The sequence below is a fragment of the Pelodiscus sinensis genome, chromosome 1 (assembly GCF_049634645.1).
Source record: "Pelodiscus sinensis isolate JC-2024 chromosome 1, ASM4963464v1, whole genome shotgun sequence".
Classification (NCBI taxonomy): Eukaryota; Metazoa; Chordata; order Testudines; family Trionychidae; genus Pelodiscus; species Pelodiscus sinensis.
The window spans coordinates 208829597-208855428 of NC_134711.1; the positions used below are offsets into that span (position 1 = coordinate 208829597).

Here is a 25832-nt window from a genome sequence, read left to right on the forward strand (position 1 = left end):
ATCATATTGCCTTGTCTTATTCAGCTCTCTGTTTTATCTGTATGTTTGATTGCTTGTGATGAGTTCCCGCCAGTTGATTTCCCTTTTGATGTGCCTTCCTATTCCTTTAAGTGCTTTCTTCATTAGGAAGTTTAATTACAGACTTTGACTGTTCTTCAAATGGTAAGAAGATGCTGGCCCTCTGGGACCTCGTTAATATATACCTGAATGTGTCAGGGTCAGTAACGTATCAGCAAGATGCCAAGATCAAGGTTGTTTCTTTAAGTAGCGTCCCTACGGGTGCTGCACTGTAGGTGTGCTTGCACGCCTATGCTGCTGATCAGAGAATGTTGATAGCAGTGTCGATTAGGCCTGCATGTGTGTTGTCCCTCCATGTGCTCCATCAGGAAGCTAGCCAATGCGGGCGGGCAAATGCCCTCTCAGTTCCTTCTCAAATGCCCCTGGCTAGAGATGGAGCTATTAGCAGTCTGTTAATGACTATTATCTCAACGTTTGTAGCCTTGACCGTAGTTTTTAGTAATAGTTATTGTAGTATTTTTTCTCTTATTTTCTCTAAATATATCTATAAATAAAGAACGGGGAAAAAATAAAATAAAATCTTTCTTATTGGGGGCCTTTTCCCCAGCAGAATAAGTGTCCAGGCATGAAGAAGTGTTTCTCATGCAACAAGATTATCCCCATTGCGGATATGCACTCACGGTGCATTTCTTGCATAGGAGAGGGATACAGCCCTGAAAAGTGCACTCCCCAGCTTAGACCTTGGTCACTCAAGGACAAAAACCTGAGGCCAAAGATTATATTCATAGAGGCAGCCTTCAGGCCCTCTCCAGACTCATGCCATGAGTCACCAGGCAGATGAGTCTTCCTCACAGCTCTCGACATCCACAGGCTGGGGGGGAAGAAATCAGTAACTGACTCCTCACAATTTGAAAAATAGAATGGAAAGGCTCCACATTGAGCCATGAGCTACCCACAAATGATCCCCAGCATGCTTGGTATCCTTGGCACTGTCGGTACTGAGGCAGATCAAGCCCCCAATACCCATCGCTTAAGAAAGTCTATAGCAGCAGGTGCCATTGATGTGTCTACAGACCCAAAGGGCACAGGCACCGAGTCGGTGGCACTGAGGGAGAAGACCGGAACAAGCACTTGAAGGTGCTATCTGTACGTGATGCCTCATCAGTACAAATGCCCCACTTGGCACCTGAGCATCTAGAGCAGGCAAGATCTCTGTCTTCCTGGGCACTGTCAGTTGGATTAAGCTGGTCAGCACCAGTGGAATTCCAGCAATTGTGGGGCTCTGTATAATCAATATGCCAAAGTCCCCTCTCTTTGGTACTAGAACCTGCATGCTGAGTCTTTGTCTGACATGGGAATGTGCCCTGCAGCGCTCCCCTCCTCTCTGGTGTAGAGTCAGATAACAAACCAATGGGGGAGATCTCAGTACTCCTCCCAGGCTCCCTACAGTCCACAATAACGCTAGAGCCCCTAGACATATCCTCATATGGCCCAACTGCCATCCTTCCTGCTATGGGCAACCATGGCACCACCACTGGGCTCTACGCCACCACTACCCCAGTGGCCATGCTGGGATTCCTGGTCTACATACCATCCCCATCCCTCACAGGCTTCTAGTTCCACCACAAAAAACCCTGTATTCCCTTAGCCCATGGTATCCAGGCCTTTGGAACCTCAAGGAGAAATCATAGAGGAATGTGAGGGCGATGTCAAGGAAGAGGCGACTGAGAGACCATTTCCTCCTTCCCCTCCCCAGATGAGGCTGTCGTGCCTCCCCCGCTGTCCCTGGCAAATTGCTTTCACCTCTTCCAAGAGCTTATGATGAGAGTATTGGTTTATGTCTAGGTATCACTGGAAGAAGTCAAGGGACACACATTACAAGCTTCTTGGCATCTTCCATTGTTTTTCTTCCTCAAAAGTTGCTCTCCATATTAATGAAGTTCTCCTTGATTCCACAAAAACCATATGGTAGACCCAGCATTGGTCTCACCAACCTGCCAAGTAAGATGACAAAAAGTATTCTATTCCTGAAAGAAAGACAGAATTCTTCTTCTTCCACCCCCTCTTTCCCCATTCCATTGTGGTGGTTTACTGTAAATTCTTATGGTTGTCAACACCAGATAAGGTCCATTCCCTACAATAGGGACTGGAAGTGTCTGGACTTTTTTTGAGGAGGAAGGCATATTCCTCGGTCACGCTTCAGTTTCAAAACACTGATTTCCAAGCCTTTGTGGAGAAATATGACTCTGTAAACTATTTGAAACTGAATGATTTTATTGATGTGACTCAAGCAGATCAATTTAAGGCCATCATTCAGGAGGGTCAGCAGCAAAAGCAATAGTATAAATGCCCTAGAAGTAGCTGACACTGTGGCTGGATCTGTCTCCATGGCAGAGGTGATGCAATGTGCCTCTTGGCTCTCTCTATCTGTCAGGCTTCCCAAAGGAGCTACATTCAGTCATTGACGACTCCACCTCCAATGCCACCTTCAGTGGCACACTGCTGTTATCAGTAAGGGTATGTCTACACTACAGTGTTATTTCAAAATAACTCATTTTAAAATAACAAAGCAGGGCTTGCTAGCGAGGCTGCCCAATGAGACAGCGGGGGCCAGCAAGATGGGGGAGTTGAGAGGGTGTTGGCCTGTATGTGCTGACTAGCCTTGTGGTGGGGCATGAGAAGACACATTGCATGTGCAGGCCTAACAGACCCAATCAGCAGTGCAGGGATGAGCACACATTGGCACGCCTAGAAGGGGACATGTTTCGAAGAGCTATTGTTACTGCATAAGGTAAGTAACTACTATTTGTGCACAACTAGCTTGCCTGTTGATAAATGTGAGTTGTCCTTGGCCACACTAACCAGTACAGGTTGGACCTCCCTGGTCCAGCACCCTCAGGAGCTGACCAGTTCCATCGGAGGGAGTTTGCCGTACCAAAGGAGATTGGCCTCTCTGCTGACAGTCTCCGGGCTCTCCCAGGATCCGTCAGCAAATCATCACGCTTCCCAGCCACTGGGCTTCCAGCTTGTTAGCTAGCCCCAAGAGTGCTGGGGTTCTATTGCCCCAAGGCTGTCAGACTCCCTGTCCCAGGGCCACCGGAGTTCTGCAGCCCTGAGGCTAACCCGGGATGCCAGGTCTCCGCTGTTCCAAGCTGTGGCTCTCTAGTCCAGCAGCATCCATGATCCTGCCAGACCACAGATGTTGCCGGACCAGAGAGTCCCAAACCAGAGAGGTTCCATCTGTAATTATTATTGTCACTAAATTGGTAAAGTTTTCAAGTGAAGAGCCTGACCCAGCTGGGAATTTAGGTTAGTGATATTTTCTCTGATTGGATTTTTTTTTATTGATATCAGGACTACGATGCTATGGTGAAACTTGTGGAAACACTGGAAATGCTGCCTACCTGCGATCTTGCTGATCAGCATAACATTAAATTTCATTATGCATTTGCATTGAATCGGTAAGGATAACTGCTAGGTTTTTTGCATTCTCTATAAGCATACATGTATATTCATAAACAGGGCTCGCCGAACCACGGCGAGCTCTGCTCGCCAGCTGCACAGTTCAGCACTCTGCGCATGCACAGACTGCACTGCATATGCACTGATTGCGCTACGTCGCCGTGCCTGGCTATAATCTACTCGCCCATGGCGAGTAGATTACCTTAATTGTTGAGCCCTGTTCATAAGTTTAAAATGTGTGTGCTATATTTTTGTGTGTACGTGTGTGCATATATGGGTAACATCTGTCTCACTCACACCCATACCACTGGAACACTATTCTTGAAATAAATTGCTTTTGTTTGCCATAACCATGGGTTGGTCTGTTTGCACCAAAACAACTTTTAACATTTGAAATCTCAGAACAACTTTTAAAAACAGCCACCATTTGGTAAAAGAATAGCCATTCCACAAGAAAGGATAAAAAAGATTCAAAGTGCACTGAAATACATGAAAAAACCTCCCACTGACTATAATGGGCTTTGGATCAGGCCCAAATTGCTTAAATGTTTGAGTTCTTGATTACTGTTTACTAACAGTAAAGGAAACATGGGTGAGTTATTAACGTAATTAATGACAATTGTTAGTTGAACCATAAACTGTATTTCCGATCGAGGGAAGAAAAGCCCATTTGAGCCTGCCTGCTTTTACCCTCTCTATCTTTCCTGGAGTGACAAAGATAAATGTTCTGTTTTCTCCATGTATTCCTCTAGGCTGATTTTTCCATAGTACTTACCTACAACGACTACTGTATTTTAAAATTATAGTGAGGAAGTATTTAGCTTGTTTCTGTGGAAAATAGGTCTTCTCAAATAAGTCTGATTTTGTTCTTTTGACAAAATTACAAGTTTATTTGATAAAGGTAATTGTGTAAATGCAATATACTTAGATTATTATAAGGCATTTGATTTAGCACAGTACAACATTCTTAAAACTTTGCCCGAATGTAACCTTTTGGCTAAAATTTTCCATTTTTGGTGTCTGTCTCCCTGTATTTTTATGTATGCATGAGAGTTTCAGCAAAAAGAATTCAGGCTGTCTGGGAATGAAGTTTATCAAAACTGCCTTCCCTCCTCCCCCTGTGTAAAATTTTCACGGACATAATTGAACATTTGTATTGATTTGGGAATTTGTGGTTGGCAATTGATCAGGGAAGTAGTTCTGAGGTCAGGTAAATAGCTTTCATTGTTTCTGTGAAGATTTGTCTAGTTTTGACCAGGTCATGAGCTGCAAAAAGCTTCCATTTGCAAATACATAGAGGAATTTGTTTAATCATGTTTATTATGGTAATGCCTTAGGGACAACCTAGAACGGGGCTCCAAGTGCTAGCCACAGTACAAACACAGAGTAGTAGACCACCTCTGCTTCCAGTCTAAATACAGTGCAGACACAAGGTAGACATCCAAACAAAGTGAACAGCAGGCAGCAGCAAATGTTATGTTAGTTCCATAATGTATTGTGTGTATGTGTGTATTTATTTAAGTGAGGATGAGCTAAAGGAAAGAAAGAGGGGACATGGAAAGGAAGGGGGCTGAGGGGCGAAGGACAGGAGAGGAGGATAAAAAGGAGCATGTGTGCAGTGACTCTAAGGTGAAGAGACTGGAGGTATGTCTATGCTTTGAACTGGAGGTGTCAATTACAGCTCCAGGAGACGCATGCCAGTGCTAGCTGTGATCAGATATGAATTCATTGGCATGAACAGTAAGAGGGTCTAACTGCCCTGAGTATGTTCCCATCCGACATTTTAGGCCAGTGGGCCGACAGCCTCACTGGGCCACTGGGCAAAGTGGGGAGGGGCTGGCTCCATGTGCTCAGAAGGGTTGGGGCCTTGGGCAGCAGGGGAATAAGACAATTAACCCTTAGTGCCTACCAGACTATGCTTCTTTCTACTCCCCCTCCCCCGCCAGCCCTTACAGCTGCCAAGAGCGCACTACTTCGGGACTCCAAGAGTGATTCAAAGGGCCCAGGGCAAGTGTCGCCTTTGTCCCTCCCAACTTTGGTGGGCCTGCATTAAGCACATACTTCAGGTGCTTAACCACTCCCACTGTTTTACTACCATGACTAGACTCAATCATAGCTACCACAGCTATGTCACCTCCAGCTTCAAGTGTAGGCATACCCAGGGAGGGAATTGGGGGCAGGATATTGGAGCGATTAGTCATCAGCACAGGGCAGGGTAATTGTTTGTATGATTTGCTATTAGGAGTCATTATTGTTAATTATTAATTCGTTTGTATGATTAGTTATTGTATGAGTTATTATATTAGTGCCACAAAATCCCATGCAGCTTTTGGAAGATGTTGATGGAGTTAGAATTCTACAAACTCTGCAAAATGATCTGTTCTTGCACCTGCTCTCCTCATTGAGTTACCAGTCTGATTGAGTCTGATGTTCATTTGGAAATAAGAAGGAAATGTATTATGCTAAATAGCTTCCTAAAAAGAACAACTAATTTTCCACCAGCAAGAATGCAAAAAGTACTTTCTGCTGTTTACAGATTTCTGATCCAGTCAGAGTAATTTTTTTTTAATTACTTCCCTTTAGAAATTTTCAAAATGCATTTGCTGCTTGATACCTTATTTTGAATTTGAAAATATTTTTAGATCAGGTCTATTTACATATCTGGTCAACTTAATTTTTTTACCCCACAGACTGGTTGCGGTATTAACTTTCTGGGTTGTTTTATTCCTGACTTATTGAATTTTGTTAGTATTAAAAAGAATACAAAATGATGAAGTTATATCTAAGATACTGATTCTTGCTTTGCAAAACAGGGTAAAGATTACTCATAATGTAAAATAAAGTGTAGCAGGAAAAACATAGCATAAGTAATAACAGAATAACTGATTTTAGGAACTAGAGCATACCAAATGCCAGACACTGATGAATCTATCTGATATGTCTACACTACAGATAAGATTCAAGCAACCGCAGTCCATCTTCTGGGGTTTGGATTAGTGAGTCTAGTGAAGACACGCTAATTTGAACTGATGTGGCATTCCCATCAATGATAATAGTCCTGCGTCTACACGGAGTAAGGGAAGTTGAAAGAAGAGTGTTCTCTCTTTGACTTCCTCCTGCAGTGTGGATGATGTCAAAATTCGAGTTAAGATACTTTGACTTAAGTTACACAATTAACTTAGATGAAGTGGCATATCTTAATTCAAATTTATTCCCTAGTGTAGACCAGACCTCTAATACTTAATATTTCAGATCAATTATGTCACATTTCTGAACATAATCATCAGAAAATCTCATTCATTCATTTTCTCTGCATCTTCTTCAATTAAGTTATTGTTGGCAGTTCATTTAATTTAGTCTTTTCAGTTAGATGGTTGAGCTGTACTATAAAGAGCTAAAGATACGATACATAATTAGGAAGGAATCATTTCTGGGGGATTGAACTCTACAAATTTATGTAGAAAAAGAGCAGAGAATAGCTATACATTTATGACACTATTTACTACATATTTGAGAGTTTGTGTGCTTGTTTGTTCAAGGCTAAGAACTTGGGCCACCAAATTTAGTTTACAGCTTACTCTACTCTTCTCCCAACTAAAAGCAAGACAATGGTTTGATTGTGCTAGGAAAATGGGATGTGCCTAGAATGGGATTGCTTCTCATAAAATCATAAAGAAAAGAGACAGAATCACCACGTAGGTGAAAGCGGATGGCTGGGGGTATGCCTGCTCCCCATCCTGGGCTGCCCCAGGCCTCCTCATCCAGTCCCCTTTATGCAGAGTAGGGGGCCTGCAGCTCCCCCGTCCCCAGTTTGTACGTGTACGTTGCTGGCTATTCCCCTTCTCCAGGAAACAAAGGGAAAGTGTACAGTTTTCCACATTCCTCCCTCTGGCTGGGGAGTGCAGGGAACAGATGAACCCGGACCTGCCTCACCCCAAGGGACATGAGCCCTTTCCCTAGGATGTGCCTGCTGGACCTGCAGCAGTCATGGAGAGGCACTCCTCACGTGGCCCCAAACTGCTGCAGTGAGAGAGGACTCTGGTAGTTCTCTCTCCCTGGAACAGCCCGCATCCTGAACCCCTCTTCCCCAGCCCCACCCCAGAACAATGATTTAAATGGAGCATGGGCATTTTCATTTTATTTTCCAAAAACCGAAAATTACTTGAGCTAAGGACCTGAGCAACACTGCGTAAATTGCCTAGTTATAAATAACAGATGATAAACTCTCCTACCACAGAACCTATGCTTGAGGAATTATCTGGGTGACACAGGTCTCAGTAGGGGACACAGCTTTAGAGCGTAGAGCACATATTATCAGGGACTCTTCTCCTTGCTTCATTTTATTTAATGTAAGTTCAATGGCTAATAAAATGTTTAACAACTATCAAGGACATCAAGGAAGATGTCTGTCTGAGGATCAGCAGATTAGATTCCCATGCTTGCATTTGTCTTAAAATGGGTGAGTGAGTGAGTGATGCCTGGGTCAGAATCTGGAGCATACAGCTTTTACTGTGGCACTTTGTCTGGGTTGGCACTGAAGTTGCCAAGACCTTTTGCATTCTGAAATTTCAGTGATCATGTGGATAAGTGCTCTTCATGGTTGACTCAGGATTTCATGGTGTTTTCATGACAAACATGGGTCTGTCTCAAGTAATTTCAGGCTCTGTGCACAGAATGCTGCACACTCTGGACTTTAGTATGGCTTTGGGGAAGGCGAAGATTATATTTGTAATACTCCTGGGCTGTCTCTAGACTGCATCCCTTTTCCGTAAAAGGGATGCATGTTAGACACATCATAATTGCAAATGAAGCGGGGATTTAAATCCCCCCCGCTTCATTTGCATAAAAATGGCTGCCGCTTTTTTTTTTCCAGAGCTTTGCCGGAAAAAAGCGCCATCTAGACGCGGATCTTTCGGAAAATAAAGCCTTTTCCGAAAGATCCCTTTAAGAGGAATAAGGGATGCAGTCCTGGTGTTTGAGGTCAAGGTTCATATCCTGTTGGGGATAGTCTGCCAAAACACATTTATGAATCCATTTGGATTTGATATTTCTGTAACAACGATGAGAAATATGCCCACCATTCAATGGCCATAAAGTGAATTTGTCATAGTCTAGTACAATATATTATAACTACATTTTGTCCTCTGCCCCAATACAATGGTTCTTAAGCAACTTCCCCTTATATGTCCTCATGAGTCATCATTTGTCTACCTCAGGCTGAAATGGTTTGCAGAAACTATCCCCAAAATGGTTCAGCCATTTGTGAGAACAAGGCTAGGAAAAACTTAGGTTCTTGTTACCCATGTTAAAAAATCCTGTTAATGTTTTCTTCGACAAGCTGTAGCATATCAGCACCTTGGAGCCAGTGACTTAACATTGGCCTTTGTATCAGAAATGTGCCTTTTTTCTGCCCCATGAAATTTCATTCAAATTTGACCAATTTATAAGAAAATCAGTTCCCACGTGTCTCAGTGGACTTTTCTTACATTTTATCAACTAAATTCCCCAAAACTCCATCCCCTCCGTGCATGGTGTGGCCTGGGGCTTAGCAGGACTTTCCTTGAAATTGCAGAGCTTTGTGGCTGCAGACTGTACTGAGCCTGGGAACCTGAACTGAGTCTCTCCTGTGCTGTTAATGCAGAAGGGACAAGAGCTGATCCTGCGAGGGGACAGTAGATTGAGACAAGGTTGGGAGAAAATAACTACAGGTGAATTAACTACAGTAATGGAAAACTCTCCTATCACTGTAGAAAGCATTTACACCAAAGCGCTACAGTGGTGCTGCCATGCTCTAAATATAGATATAGCCTGAGCCTGGTGGATGACTGGGGCCATGAGCAGGGCAATCAGGACTGGCTGGACAAGGACACTGGGACTGGGAAATGGGAAGAGGGAGTCTGATATCAAATTAAGAATTGTGGGGTGGGGAGTATGGGACTGGGAGGGTAAGGAGACTGGGGACTGAGAATCTGTGGGGCGAGGGATAGGAGACTTTCTCTCTCTCTCTCTCTCTCGCTCTCTCTCTCATATATGGGTTTTGCCCACGAAAGCTCACGATACTATATATTTTTGTTACTCTCTAAAATGCCACAGGACTACTCATTTTTAAAAGTTGTTTTGCCTGTAATTAGATTGTTTAATGCTCAGAGAATAATCAAATGGCCCTGTAGATTGACCCTTGGTGTTTTTACTTGCTACATTAGTTTGAATATCAATAGTCTAATTTTTTACTTTCAGCTGGAATTTTACCATGATGACTGTCCAGAGGTGATTTAGAGTTTAGTCACATGAAACAGGATTTTGATCAACTTAAAAATAATGATTTAAATTATTATTTTGAAGATGTCCTTGCAGTCTAAACCAGGACAGTCCAAATATTACTCAAGTAATGGCTGCATGGGGAGCTTGCCCAGTGCCAAGGGCTACATCTGACTTTTAATAAAGGAGAGCAGATTGCAACTACCTTAAAGCTGACTTCAGCCCTCACATAAGGCCTGTGGTGTAGTTACTACAGCTCCTGCTATTCAGCGTTCTGGAGTGTAAGATTTCTGTTTAGTCCCCCAGCAGTTCCATCTTGATTCATATTAAATATGAGGGAGGCTGCAGTCATTACTGGTTATTAACAGTGACTAGAATACTATGAGCAAGCTATTAGAGTGATGGGAATAACACTATGCAATGGATTCATGAGTAAATAACTAGTTATTACAAGTAATAACCATAGGAAATTATTCTTCTTGAAAAGCAATTAGTGTTTTGCAATGTACTTCTGTAAAAAAAGGCATCATAGGGGTTAACAATTTATTATATATCAGTGATTGGCACCTAACATATGCAGAATTTCAAGAAAAATGTTTTTTCCACAACTGGAGCCCTGAAAATTCAACCTACAATCTGAAAGTCAAGCTGAGTTCTCATAATGTATCACCAGTATTAAAGGATCTGCAGGCCAAATTATGACCTTATTGACACACAAACAACCCCATTAGCCTTCAGGAGGCTCATTATTATATTTTGAGTGAATTGCACATCGAGTGCCACTACATTATGTGCTCTAAATTATTCTAGGCCTATTTCTTGCTGAAGATTTTTACTTAGTGGTACTTTAGATTACCCATCAGTAACTGGAAATTGGGCAAATTTGACATGGAGTAATTGAGATACAATATTTATTGTAATGCTGTGATGCCATTTTTTCATCAGTCCCCTCATCTTCAGTTTTAGACTGCTTTTATACTGAGTCACTTTTATTAATAAAAGTAAGTGTTCAAAATGTATTAAGTCACAGTAAACAGTAAGTGTTGCTTTTTGAACACATTTACAATTACTTTTGTAAATGACTGTATTTATTCTTATTATGGATTATGCTGCCTCGTGTTCTCATTATTCTGTAATATGACACTGAGATCATATTTATAAATGATAGCATGCATAGTAAACTGTTGATGACAGCTGTTTCAAGGGTGATATCATTGATCTGAATAAAATACTGGCTTGTGTGGATTCAGGGAAAACTTGGTCAACCTAACTGCCAGCACTGATCTGTGGGGGGAAAATGTTCTGTTACCTCCTTCCACTGATATTCAGCATGTGTCATGTAGCAACCAAAATGGTGGGGATAAGAAAGATGGAGAAAATATTTTATGTCCTTTCTGAGCAGAGAAATACAGCTAAGATGAAACTAAAGATAAAGGAAACCAACTTTTCTTTTGTTTGAATTAGGGCCCTTCTATAATTGAATCTCTCTCTCAGAATACACAGGATTCTATCAACCTGTCTAGCCATGGTGCAAACAGAAGTCATACAAGGGAAAATCTCAACAAAGGTCCAGACAAAAATTGGTAACATTACAGTTGTACAAAGTGTCAAATGCTTCCTATTTGCCTAATCCCAGATCTCCAAATCCTGGCCCCAATGAAGGTAATGTTGATTTCAGTGTGGTAAGACTGTGACTCTGTGAATCGCTCTGGCTTGTTAATTACATTAGTGTTCAGGGGGTTGGGAGGTATAGCAACACTGGAAATGACCAACGTGGTGTTTTTGGTGATATGGTTAGAGTGATAACTAGGCCCCTATCAAATTCACAATCCATTGTAGTCAGTTTCTTATTTCAGCTATTTCAATCTGAAATTTTGTGATGTTGTAATTGTCAGGATGGGGGGGAGCAGGTTACAAGGTTATTGTAGGGAGTTGGTGGTTGTACTCCTACCCTTACTTCTGCACTGCTGCTGGCAACAGTGTTGTCTTCCCAGGCAGGCACTCTTCAGTCATCCAACACTGGAGGCAGCACAGAAGTAAGAGTGACAGTACCGCAAACCCCCCTCCCCCCCCAAAAAATAACCTCCCAACCATCCTTCAGCTCCCTTGTGGGTTGGAACCCCTTGTTTGAGACACTACACAGATTACACAGGGAAGATCAGTATATCGGGTGAAAGCAAACCAACAACCAGATTTCATAGGAGGAAACAAAATTTTGTGGTCCATGGCATGTTTTTCATATCCTGAATTTGGTAGGACCTAGTGATAACACAGTTACTGGTAAGAAATAAAAAATACAGGGAAAGCTTATGTGAAGAGTGAAGCCTTGAGGGCATAAAAGAAAAATAATAGCATATATTGAGTGCTTTACATTTTGCTGTGATACAGAGGGCAGGATTGTAGATAAGAGGGGATGGGCATGAAAATAATGCTGTGGGAGGGTTTTGAGAGGCTGAAGGGAAGGAGAATTTAAGGAAGTAAAGTTGTAAGAGAATCATATTCTCATGAATGGTGGTTAGCCTTAATGAAAAATCAACAAATTTCTTGTAAGTTTAGAGGATGGTGAATCATTGGTGCCATTAGCAATTATGAGCAAATAATATGAAATCTTCTTATTCCCGATTCATGAATCATCAAAAACCAAAAAGGCCTAGTAGTCCATTTGATATGCATAGGTGGTGAGGGATTCCTGCGCATCACTGAGGCTGTCTCTACACTTGTAGAGTTTTTGTGTTGGCAGTTTCCCCAGTGATAGGGAACTGGTAAACGAAAAGGTCTAGTTTCTGTGAAGGGAGTGTGGGGAGTGTTCACAGACCATCCTGGGTCCCAGCACAGCCTCCTCTCCCCCAAACACTGATCAGCTCCAGTAGCTCAGCGTTCTCCAAGAAGTTGTTTTGTGGAACAGCCATTGTCACCTGGCTAAATAGTAAGTGAGCACTTATCAAGAAAACAGGAAGGAGAGTTTCAAAGTTGCAGGAAGAAGGGGACACATCTGTTTACCTGGTGTCAGAGCAACAGAGCTGCTGGCCAGAATGGTCACCTAGGCACTGCGAGAAATCCTCCAGAGTGTTAAAGCTGTGTAAACAGAAAGAATGTGATTTCACTAGCACATCACCACAACAGTCTTACCAATAAGATTTGTATGCCTCTTGCAGAGGTGGTTTTCTGTATGCAGTGAAACTTCTGAGCTTCACCAAAAAAAGTCATTGGCAAGTGTAGAAGCTCCCACATTTTTGCACAAAAAAGGGTTGTGTTTTTTTGGTGCTTTAAATAACAAATGTAGACATGCCTTTAGACCAGAGACGGGGAACCGTTATTGAGTCGAGGCTGTTGAACCACAGAAAAGTCAGTCGGGGGCCGCACGCAGGTGAGAAGCAAAAAAAAAAAAATCAACTCTCATTGACATGGCTCCCAGCTGAGGAGAGAGACATTCCCCATATTCTCCTCAAACACCAGAACCTAGGGGGGCCCTGGCTAGTAGATTTTGTATGCTCCAGATTCATGGGGAGGTGGTGGGACACCGGAGTGTCAGCGTGGGCTCCCCAATGCTGGGAGGAGCCCTGAACCTTGGGGGCCAGATCCAGGCAAGCCAAAAGCCACATCTGGCCCTCGAGCTTTAGGTTCTCCACCCTTGCTTTAGATTTATCTTTTCCAGCTTTACTTGTTCCTCTCACAGAAACAAGAAAACATACCTCAATTGTATATGAATTACCTTTGGGTTTTTAAATCAAAGGAAAAAATTACTTTAGTCAGAGCTGCCAAGTTCCAAAACAGGACTATGTGCTTGAGGGAGAAAACAGTTTCATTACTTAGCATTAAAACATTTTCAAAACTTATTTTGGCTTTTTAAAGGAGTCCCATTTATTTAACAATTTATATGTGCATGTATATAAAGATGTGACAGATCATTGGATGTGACAAATGGGCACCATTTATAGAGAATATTGTGAGTGAGCATTGTCATTTTAATTGTAGCCAGAAGTGATGATCACTACGCAGGAATGTGTGAACATAGCTTATGAAGGGTATGAAATTAAGATCTAAAAATATATAAGAGGCTTAGAAGATGTAAAGATACTAAAATGAATGTATTTTAGTTCATTGTCCTCTAAATAGCCAAGCCATTCCAAAGAGCAAATTACTGACAATCCTGTGATTCACGAACCTCCCCCGGCTGTATAGCCTTTCATTAAAAATTGTAATAGCAGCTTGCGTGTGAATAGGCAGAAGTTTAAAAAAAAAAGAACAAAATAAGGCAGTGAAGTAGGAAGAATTGACAGTAATAGAGAGGGATGGGGGTGTTCCAGCACCCTTCCCCTCTCTCATCAGTAAGAAGGTGGAGGAGAGTAGTCCTTTTGACTGTTACTGTTTATAATACGATGTAAGTATGTGTTTCCCAACCTGCACACACATACTAATGCTAACTCACGATGATCTAGTGGGAATTTAAGTAGTAGTGCAGCTGCGGTAGTAGGGACAATAGCAGAATTCCATTGATTTCGGGTGATTTGTACTGGGTATAGCTGAGCCATGCAATCATGGCCTCTGCACTGCAACTATGCTACTATAGGTATTTGTACTATTGCTTGCTCAATGAAAGATAGTGAAAATATGCTAACTGGGAATCACACTTCTGGCCCTTAGTATAGATGAAGCCTGGGTAAGTGCTAAAGTCACCTTATCAGTGCCTTGTTACCATGATATACACATTACAATATCTATCAAAGTATGTATAAACAAAATCCCAAAGGTTTCTAAGTATTTTACAGTTACATTTAAAAGACACTTCCCACCCCCAAAATACTTCCAATATATGGACCAGATCAGAAGTATGTTGAGTAGTACCTTGTTAGTAATAGGAAAACTTGAGGAGTAGGGCACTCTTCATCATGAATAACAGTCTCTCAGTCTGTCCCTAAATTAAAACAGATGCGGTGAATGAAGAGGCTGGGACTGTAGAATGTATGAGAACAAGGGGTACAAAAGTGAAGTTATACAGTAACTTAGTTTTGCAATGTGTATGAGCTGGCTCATCTTTCATATAGGAAGTGTATGTATATATATTTTGTATTTTGATTGATTGTGAATGAAAATACATTTGTTTGTAGGTGGTGTATGGCATGGCAGTGGTAGGAGTGAGGGATCCAGTTAAGGAGAAGGGGATAACTTGGCAGGGATATGGGAGAAGAGGATATTGGGAATGGGGAAGTGGGAGGAAAGCTGAAGGGTGAGGCTTAGAAGGGCAATAGCAGAAGACTATGGCGTGGTAGGCAGACAAGTAAAATTAGTTGTTGACAAGTGAATTAAACACGCAGTGACAGACTGAGTGAATGGTTTCTGACCATACTGGGGTGTCTGGTGATAGTGAGCAGCAGCTGGGCTGATATAGCAGAAGTGCATGGAGGCTACTAAGGTGTAGTGTTGTTGTGTACAAGCTTCCTGGGAGAGAGGTGGAGCATGCTATTAAAATCCAATGTTTCCATTGGCCCTGTTTGTCTCTGCATTACCTCTCACAGTGACAGCTGGCGTTGAAGCCACTGGCTGAAGTTACCATACTCTGGATACCTCCCACTGGCATATGGTCCCTTGAGAATTGTTGCAAGTTGTCAGAAGTGAAAGTTGTTCTCAGTCTGGTTTAACCTATGCAATGGCTGGAGTGGGCCCATATAGTCTTGTTTGATTGTATATTATGATGGTGGTGCATAAGGAAAGTCAGCTATACTGTAGTCACTTATCACTTAATTGATAAGTGACTGGCTATGGATGCCTTGATACATGTGTACTTGTAATGCTTTTACTCAGAACACTATTGCAGAGGTGAAAATAGCAGTTACCAAGGATGCAGTCCTTCAGACACTTATGTACATGTTTAGCTGTCAGGCCCATTGACTTCAGTAGTACTGTTTGTGTACTGTTATGCATGAATGCAAGTGTTTGCAGTTTGAAGGCATGAATGATAGCAGTTGACACACATGTGCATTTGTTGTCTCATTCCTGCAGACAAGGCAACCATAGTTGGTATAGGTTTACACTCAGAAGGTTGCAAAAGGTTTGATGTTTGTGATGAAGATTAATTTTGGTTCATAAAAACCTCTAAAATATCCTTATTTGTTTCTATATTATTGCAAGCAGGGAAACATTTTTTTATTAAAATACTGGTGAAAACTTTCTTTGAAGTTCTGTGATTGATTTTCCTCTGGAGCTTTGATCGTTGATCGAAAAAACCCACTCAGTGCAACATGCTTATGCGTTATTTTAAATTATCAGGAATAAATCTTTTATTGCACTGATATGCAAGAGGGTAGAAGATAGGGTGGGAGATTAGGCTACTTAATCCAAGTAGCCAAGGATATGTTAGGACATATACTTGATTTACATGCTTAAACTTGACCCACTGAGAAGAGTGACTATGTAGACCCCAAATTAACTAGTACGTATGCTGCTAACAGCAGAAAGTGTATTTCATAGCACCTCCGTACACAAAATGTATTATGATGTCCTGCTATCTCAAACTTTATTTCTGCCAGTAAGATTTTTAGACAGAGGGCATGCTTAATTTGGCCAATTGGTCCTTGTGCTAACTTGCACATATCAGGAAAATATGTCATGTTTTCTGTTAGCTCGGCTAGGACATTACAGTACAATGCGCAATAGAGTTTCCCTGGTGTTGGCTAGAGTGGCCACCAGGGAAAGCTGGGGAGGGCTAGCCTCCCACTAGTTCGAATTAAGGGGCTACACACCCCTTAATTCAAACTAGTAAGTTCGAACTAGGCTTAGTCCTTGTACAATGAGGTTTACCTAGTTCGAACTAAGCGCTCCGCTAGTTCGAATTAAGTTCGAACTAGCGGAGCGCTAGTGTAGCACCTATCAAAGTTAATTCGAACTAACGTCCGTTAGTTCGAATTAACTTTGTAGTGTAGACATACCCAGGGTGTGTTTCATGAGGCATAAAGGATCTGATGACAAAGGGTTCTGGGGTTGGCTGATTCCCGTCTAGACTACCATGCTGTGCTGACAATCAGCTGATTGGCACAGCGCGGTGGCCATTTTGATGTAAATGAAGTGGCGATTATTTAAATTGCTGCTACATTTCCCTTTGCCGAGTACACTCATCTACATGGCTCCATTGATGGAGCCATGTAGTCTAGACACACCCTCAAGCTGTACAAACTGTGAGAACTAGTTACAAATCTATGTAGCCATATTACACTTTTCTTTTGCACATCTTGCACACAGAAGAACATGTTTTGCTGTAGATATATTCTATGGGCCCTGTTCCATCTGCTGGTTACCCAAGGGAACTGAGCTGCTTTACTGGAATTAAACTGTTTTAGTGGAAAAAATGCTAAAATTACCAGAAGCAGCTATCTGCCCTTGGCATTGCTGACAAAGAAAGCATAGATGTTCTTAAGTATAAGTCTGTTTCTGTATATGTAGAAAGTAGGGGTCAGGAAACTATAAGCAGATCTGAAAATGGGTTAATAAATGGTTTGAATCCTCCTAGTTATTAGCAAAATGCTGGTAAGTGGTTTTTAAGCTTTAAAACCATGCTTCCTTTTCATTTGCAAATGCGTTTTTGTTTTTTGTTGACACTGATGTGCCTTTTTGATGTAAAAATGAGAGTCCATTTTAAATTTACTGAAAACTACATTGTATATCTAAGTTTTATTAGGCAGGAATTCTGAAGGAATGTTAATAAACATTTTATGAGTATATAATATTTTACCTGCCTGGTTTTTGTGATGACTATGAATGTTAAATATTTTTAATTAGAAACTCTTTACAGTTGTTAATATTTAGATTTTTAACACCCTTGTCTTTTATTCCACAAATTAATCAAGGAATAAAAGTTCACTTTATTACTGTTTCCCCAAAGCTACATGATGATCTTCCTCATCATGCTGGACAAAGAGAGCTCAATCTGACTTTCCCCTTAGCCAGTCAATATTACCACAGAACTGGCTGGTGGCAGTCACTTCAGAATTATGGGTCCATCCCTATAAACACTGCAAAGTATAGTGCAGTGAGCAGTCCCATTGACTACCATGGGGGTAGTTGCAAATGTTGTGGGGACTGAGCCTCATGTGAAGGGCTTGTTTTCCATTCCCAGCACTTGTCTGTTCCTGGATGGCAGGACCAGGTAAGAGATGGAGAATCTTTAATAGATCTGAATAGTCTGGACTTTATTCAGTTATTCAATTTAACAAGTAGTACCTCTCTGACAAGAGAGTTTTATTTCTACCAGACAATACACAATTACGTTTTAGTGGAATCGGAGCAAACACTAAATCTACTGTGCATCTCAGACTTGCTGTTTTGAATTTCAACTCATTCATGTAATTTTCTGCATTGGTTTTAGAAGGAACAATGCAGGCGACAGAGGGAAGGCATTACAAGTGATGCTTCAAGTCCTGCAGACCTGTGATCACCCTGCTCCCGATATGTTCTGCCTGTGTGGGAGAATCTACAAGGACATATTTCTTGATTCTGACTGTAAAGATACCAGTAGCCGAGACATTGCCATTGAATGGTAAGAGAAAAAGCAAACCCATTTAACAGCATTTTCAGAGTTTTACATCTGCCTATAAAAAAAGCATAGCAGAATTTATCTCAACAAGGCTATGCCAAATTATAAGGCTAACCTCTAAGGGCTTTACTTCCTCACAGTCCTGTTTTTAAGCAAATTCCTACTGAAGTAAAATTTGTCCTTGGCTTAATAAGAATTGAGAAAACTTTGAGTAAGGACCTCCATTTTGGCTAACTGTATCTATTAGGCCATGTCTACACTACAGATAAAATCGAAGCAGCTGCAGTTGATCTTTCAGGGTTTGAATTAGTGGATTTACTGAAGACATGCTAATTCGAACTGAGAGTGGTGCTTCAGTCAATGCTGGTAGTCCTGATTCCACAAGTAGTAAGGGAAGTCGAAGGGAGAGTGTTCCCTTCGGCGTCCCACAGTGTGGATGGCGCCAAAATTCGAGTTAAGGTAATTCAACTTAAGCTACACACTTACCATATCTGAAGTTGCGTATCTTAATTCAAACTTATCCCCTAGCGTAGACCAGGGGTTAATGTTGTTTTTTTTGTAAGATGAACAAATTCCTGGTCCCTTGCTCTTCTCTATTACTGATATGAGATGGGAATGCTGCTGCCCAATGAGTGTATTCAGGATGAAATTTGTAAAGACTTCACACAAGACCTAGCGCTACCTACATCTCACTTAAACCCCGAAATAGCTACCCTGCGTCTTTTGAATGCATCCACTGCTTTGAAATATAGCGGACACGCAATTTTGCCATCCCTGTAATCCTCATTCTACAAGGAGTAAGGTATGGCTCAAAATAGTGCTTTATTTCAAAATTTGGCACTGTGTAGACAACGCCAAATTTCGAAATACTCAAAATAAGATATGCAAATTGCATATCTTATTCCAATTTTTGGGTGCTGTGTAGATGCACCCTAAGAAAGAACATTGTTGTGCATTTCCTTTGTTGTATTAAACATTAATTTTTTTAAAAATAAGTATCTCAGATTTTCCTTTCTCCAAATCGTGCAAATTTGTGGGACACAAAATTGAATGCAGAAGCTTTCCTTTCCTCTCTGACAGCAGGTTGAATCATGCTTTCTAAAGCATGTCCCTTTCTGGGTTGTGGTGCTACAAAGTAAAAACATGTTACCCTCTCCCTAAAAATACTTTCTTCCCTGGGGGCTTTCAGCCTAAAACACTTTTTTTCCCAGATGTGCCTTGTTTTGTCTTTAAGGTATGTGAACTCTAGACTTTGTCTCTACAGGTACCGCAAAGGATTTGATCTCCAGTCAACACTGTATTCTGGAATTAACCTTGCAGTTTTGCTGATTGTGGCAGGGCAACAGTTTGAAACCTCTATGGAACTAAGAAAAATAGGTAAACAAACAAGAAGTGTTTGTTCTATTTAATGAAGAACAGTTTTATTGTGTAGAACTGGGTATGAGGGTTATTGCCCCTTTGTCCCTTTATGCTGCCACAGAAGGGGTCTAAATTTGCCCCAGGGAACAGACCCCAAATATGATCAGCCTCCATAGTTGCCAGAGAGGCATCTCTGTGCCACCTGTTCAGGTGCCCTGGAAACAATGGGGAATTAGAGCACACACAGCAGAGATGGAGGGAGGTGGCTGGCATGAACAGGTTTAGATTGGTGACCCGACTATTCTGTGCTACTGCAGTGGTTCAGGGTTGGGATGGTAGCAGAGGTGCAAGTTAGGAGGAGCTGAGGGCCACTACAGCCACTGAATCATGGAGACTACCTGTACCAGAGTGCTGAGATAAATCTGGTTTAAATGTAGCTCATCACAAAGATAGGAGCCAGTTGCCCAACTCATGTTCAGATTTCCCCAAAGTTCAGGAGCTTGATTGAAACCCACCCTGGGTATAGATAGGTCTCTGAAATAAAATTATTGTATTATAGATTTAATTGCTTTCTAGGCAGGTGATAGCCAAAAATCAAAGTTCTGCATTTGGAATTGGATACTCAGTTGCATCAGAGCAAAGGAGGCCAAGGGATGCCAAAGTGGCTTTAAACCACTTTTACACCTCAATCCTGAGACCAGTGTGCACCAGCCCCTGACCTAGGGACTGTTCCAGCATGTGGAGGTTTCTGGGGCATAGGGACAGCTAGCTACATTCCATACTCTAGGAGCCAGAATGGTAGTGTAAGAATTACTACAGTGGCCCTACAAAAAGAAATCCTTTGCTGGCCCAGTACAGCCCGGTTTAAGGCCACGTTTTGCCACCACAGCTGCACAAAGTATAGGGTCCAGTAGGAGTAAATATTCCCCATTCTTTTTTTTAATGACAATTCCATCTCTCAATTAATTTGTTATAGTGATAGTATAATATGCAAATTATTCCATTTCAAATAAAAGCTTTCTTTTAATGTGAAATTTCCAAGGTGTGCGGCTCAACAGTTTGCTGGGAAGAAAAGGAAGCTTAGAAAAAATGAATAATTATTGGGATGTGGGACAGTTTTTCAGTGTGAGCATGCTGGCCAGTGATATTGGTAAGGCAGTGCAAGCAGCGGAGAAACTATTTAAACTGAAACCTCCAGTGTGGTAAGTTGTATGCGCTAATATTAACTGCACTATCATTGGGGTGAAAAGCCCTATTTTGGGGGATTTCCATAACTAGATTGGACTAAATGCTAGAAAATGTCCAGTAGGAAACAATCCTACATAAATAGTTGGAAGAACTGGACAATGTAATAGATTTCTAAATCTCAAACTTTTGCAACTCTGCTCTGTGATTTGAACTTGATTTTCATTGTGGGTTTTTTCTGGTAGAAAATAAAATTATCCATCAGCTAAAATAGAGCTGATTGTAGATTCCCCTGAAATGTTTATGGTAAGGGGAGGAGAATGGTGGCAGTGATGCAGACTGAAGTAGAATTCTCTTCTAGGTATTGGTAGGTGCAACCCATTCTGTCCCCAGGCAATCAATACATTAGCGTCACTACATGGGGATCCATGTAACAATGTACTTCTCAAATCAGATGTGCATAAAAGCACACTGTCAATTTATGTTCAAGTTTGATATCAGGCCTATACATTTGTAAAACCAACAGTCATGACTATATCCTATAGAATTCATTTTATTTTGTTTGAAATTACATGTGAGTTACTAACTTATTCAAAGCTGTGGGGTGGAGGTGGATTCTTGGTCTCTCTTTTTTTTTTCCTTGACTGGCTGTATGTGTTCTAGGTACTTGAGGTCATTAGTCCAGAACCTGTTGTTAATCCAGCGTTTCAAGAAACTCACCATAGAGCATTCTCCCAGACAAGAGAGGCTGAACTTCTGGTTAGATATCATTTTTGAGGCAACAAAGGAAACAACTAATGGACTGAGATTTCCAGTAAGATGCCCAAATAGGTTTTGCCACATATATTTCTTTCTTATGTTTTATTTATTATTAGATTGGCAGCAATAGACATTAGAAGGCTATAAACACAGGCACTTAATTTCCCAGATATTATTGAATATCATTTACCAAAATCTAGCCTTTTCTCAATCACTCTTCATTTAAGGGGTCATTTAACCAACCTAAAAACAATTACAGTAGCAAACATACCACAATAATTTTGTTTTATTGTAAATAGGAAAACATTGATTTTTATAAGATAAAAAATATATGAAGTGTCTGGTTTGAGATTGCTTATTATCCTAGATCATTATCCTTCCTGAGATCTTACAGCATAGGTACTATTACATTTTGCTAAACAAAACTTTGGATTTTTTAGGTATTAGTGATAGAACCAACCAAGATCTATCAGCCTGCATATGTGTCAATCAACAATGAAGCAGATGAGAGAACTGTCTCTCTGTGGCATGTCTCACCCACTGAAATGGTAAGACAAATCGCAACACACATTTCACATAGCTAATGATGCTCTGTACTGATTATACTTGTATAGCTCCTTTCTTTACTTATGTATCTTGGAGCACATTAGAAACACTTAAGCCTTGTTACATCCCTGGGAAATAAGTTAATTAATACCTCTATTTTACACTTGGGGAAATTGAGATACTGTAGAGAAGAGGAAATTACTTGCAGAACTGGGATTATTCAACGGCTGATCGCATATTAGAACTCAAGTGTATGTGGATCTTGGTCCTAGGCTCATTTCACTAGAACATGCTCCAGAGAAATGGTTTTAAGTAGTGTGATTGATACTGCTTCCCTCTTTAATTTTCTGTTTACATTAGCACCTGTGATTTTTTTACAGAGCTGTAATTCAGAGCTAATCTACATTTATTACTGGTTATTACTGATAAAGCATCATAAAGTGCATGGTGTTGTAGAAATTGTAAAGGTTTTCCAAACAGTGGGGGCAACAAGAAAGAAGATATAAGGTTATGAGTGATTAATGACAATAGGAGTCAATCTTTGATGGGATTTGGGGTTATAAGAGAAGGTGTAGGAAGAGGTTTAGGACAGAGGTGATGCAGACTGTTATGAAGTTGTCCAGACCCTTGAAAGTGAGCAGTAACTTTAATTTGATGTGAAAGAAGAATAGAAAGTAGGACCAATAAGGGGGGAGATGCTGTTGGAAAGACACGAGAGGAAGACAACTGTTGCGGCCTCAGTGAGATGAACTATGGAAAAGAGGTATGATAGTCTGAGAGTTTGTGATAGCCAGAGCATGAGATGGTGAAATAATGGACCCAATGTTTTAAATATTTGTGCTTCCCTGAAATCTAATCTGGCCCTGGTCTAGTGTGGCTGTGTACTACTCCCAATGCAAGCCACACATATATTACACAATTTTACCATAAAGAGCAGATTCATTGTGGGCTGTTGTTACTTTTGTTAACTGACAATAGTATCCAAGACACCATTCACAAGCTGGGGATAGGACTTCTGATCTCTCTCTCTCTCTCTCTCTCTTGCACTTTCTGTGCAAGAGCTTCTAGAAATAGAGAATTCATAGGAACCAATTGGGCTAGCTCTGTCTCTGCTGAAAATGGAAGTTGTGCTGCATGAAAGAGAAGAGCAGGGCAGTGGGTCAGTCCTACATGGTTTGGGGTTTTTTTTTAAATGTTTTTTTTAATGTGAAAAGAAAGCTTATTTGGTCAAAAGATGCAAAATTTGGTAAATTAAACTTTAAGCTTCAACTTTGCTTTTGAAACTGAATTCTATACTGGAAAATATGTGTCTGAATCCACTGTGATGTTTTTAAAATTACTTTTCCTCAAGTAAATAAAAATAGTATTTAATATAGGTCCCACATCTACATAAAATTATTAGTAATTTCAGATTTTTTAAAAAAATGGAGATGTGGCCAAGATAACAAGCTGAGCTTAATCTGTGGTTGACTTAGATCTTTGTTCCTTACAGAAACAGATTCATGAATGGAATTTTACAGCTTCCTCCATTAGGGGAATAAGGTTGGTATGTTTGAAAACAATTAATTATGGTTTCATATTTTGTTTCATTTGTCAAATGAGCCTGCCTAATGATTTATGAGAATGAACTCTGCTTTTCATTCCCTGTTAAATCTTATCTTCTGCCTAAACTGCTTCAAAACACTGTAATAGGGAAGAGTCTGTTTTTCCTTAAGTCAAGCAGAGCAATGTATTTCTTTTGTAAAGAATCTGACCTAATATGTGCAAGTTCTATTTTGAAAATCAGTATTTTGAACTGTACTTATAATTTTCTTGTTCTGCTAACCCAGGAATTCCTAGTAAAACAAAAGGAAAAAATACGTAGCACTTTAAAGACTAACAAATAAACTACCTTGTTAGTCTTTAAAGTGCTATGTATTTTTCCTTTTGTTTTACCAAGATAAGACTAACATGGCTACCTCTCCATTACTTTCCAGGAATTCCTAAAATTTTTGCCACCACAATCCTTTTTTCACTAATTATTTACTCTCAAGATCCCCGACAGCATGGAGGATACCATTTTGCCCTAGAAAATGATGTGGTCTTTACAGTATGGCCTTGTATGTATGGTGTATATGAAGTCTTGCTCCAAGGAGAATGTTGTTTTGTAGAGTAAAATGGCTTCTTCCAGGTATTATGACCTTGCACACACTTTACACGAGAGGTCACACTGTGTGGAGCAAAATGGTGTCTTCTGTGCACCAGGGAACATTACCACTCTATTTACTGATGGTGTGATCCCATTTGGGGTTGTGACCATGGTTTGGGAACCACTGAGCTAAACCCCCTCTCCGTGCCAATCACACTTTGTTAGTTGCACATCACTAGATTCTAGATTTCTGAGAAATAAATTGTAGTTGCTTTTCCATGGTTTCCAGTTCTCTTTTTTAAACAATGAAGGCCAGCTGAAGACTTGTGCATTAGAAGACATTTATAGAGAAATCTTCAGTCTGCAAGAAAGTACACAGTATAGGTGAAGTATAAAAAAAAAAATTCCGATATCACATCAGCAAATGTGATTACCCAAGCTAGTTATAGAGCTCCTGAGAGAAATGAGGCAAATGGGATAAACTCCTTTTCTCTTCTCTTCCTGAAATTTCTTGATCAAGAAACAATTAATAATATTGTCCATAAGCTTCGTTCCTCAGTTTGACATTAAATCCAAGTCTAAATGTAAATAAGACTCGTTCGGGATCTCAGCTAGGTCTCCGAAGCTTGGGATGTGCTTCCTCACCTTGGGGGGTGAGGGGCAGTATGTAACCCACATGCCTAGTGTGGTTCACTGTCTCATGCAGTGTTACCTAGACCAAAGCAACAGATAAGAATAAGAGACCTCTACAACATGAGGCTAAATGTGGAATTTCACTGAGCCTCATTTGCATACCTAATGAGCCACCATTTTTGCGGAAGAGGCTCTTGCGCTAGAAGGAGCTATCTACACTGCCCCTTCTTGCGCAAGAAAAATCCTCTTGCGCAATGCCGCTATGTTGATTATTTTCAGGAATAACGGCATTGCGCAAGAGGGTTTTTCTTGCGCAAGAAGGGGCAGTGTAGACAGCTCCTTCTAAGAGCCTCTTCCGCAAAATGGTGGCTCATTAGGTATGCAAATGAGGCTCAGCAATATTCCACACTTAGCCTCATTTGCATACTTCTGGCACAGCAACCCGCCAGTGTAGACATAGCCCTAGTGTGGGACACTGTCCCATGCAATGGTACCTAGACCACAGCAACAGATAAGAACAAGAGACCACTACAGCATGAACTGAGAGCCAGCTGGCTTTTAGCTCAAAGGGTAGAGGCTCCTATACTAGGTTTCATAGATCCCAAGTTCAGATCTGCCCAGTAGCAGTTACATTAGTACAAAACATCAATCCAATAAAGAAAATACATTACAACAAAGCGTTCTAAACTCAGAATCTTGGAAAAGTTACAAATAATTTGCCCATATAACTGAACACTTTAAGCAGTCACATAAAAATCATTAATTGCATATTTCCTCTTAAGTATAAGCTTTGAGCTCAAAACTGTACCTCTTGGATTAAATAAAAATAATAACTAACCAAGCAATAACAACTAACCAAGCAAGACCAGTCATCTGAAGAAGTGGGCTGTGCCCATGACAGCTCATGATACCATCTACATATTTTGCTAGTCTTTAAAGTGCTACTAGACTATTTGT

At 40.9% G+C, this 25832-nt stretch overlaps 1 protein-coding gene across 5 annotated transcripts in view; it reads left to right on the forward strand.

Annotated features, from left to right (window-relative positions):
- The window catches only part of MAP3K15 (mitogen-activated protein kinase kinase kinase 15), a 158495-nt gene that overhangs the window by 68239 nt on the left and 64424 nt on the right, over positions 1-25832 (forward strand). For all 5 annotated transcript variants that reach the window (XM_075913494.1, XM_075913486.1, XM_075913503.1 and 2 more), the window contains 7 exons: positions 3373-3479; positions 18098-18268; positions 19530-19642; positions 20667-20826; positions 21473-21623; positions 22009-22116; positions 23607-23656. In XM_075913494.1, coding sequence (XP_075769609.1) covers positions 3373-3479; positions 18098-18268; positions 19530-19642; positions 20667-20826; positions 21473-21623; positions 22009-22116; positions 23607-23656 — 860 coding nt within the window. The remainder of the gene's footprint in view (positions 1-3372; positions 3480-18097; positions 18269-19529; positions 19643-20666; positions 20827-21472; positions 21624-22008; positions 22117-23606; positions 23657-25832) is intronic.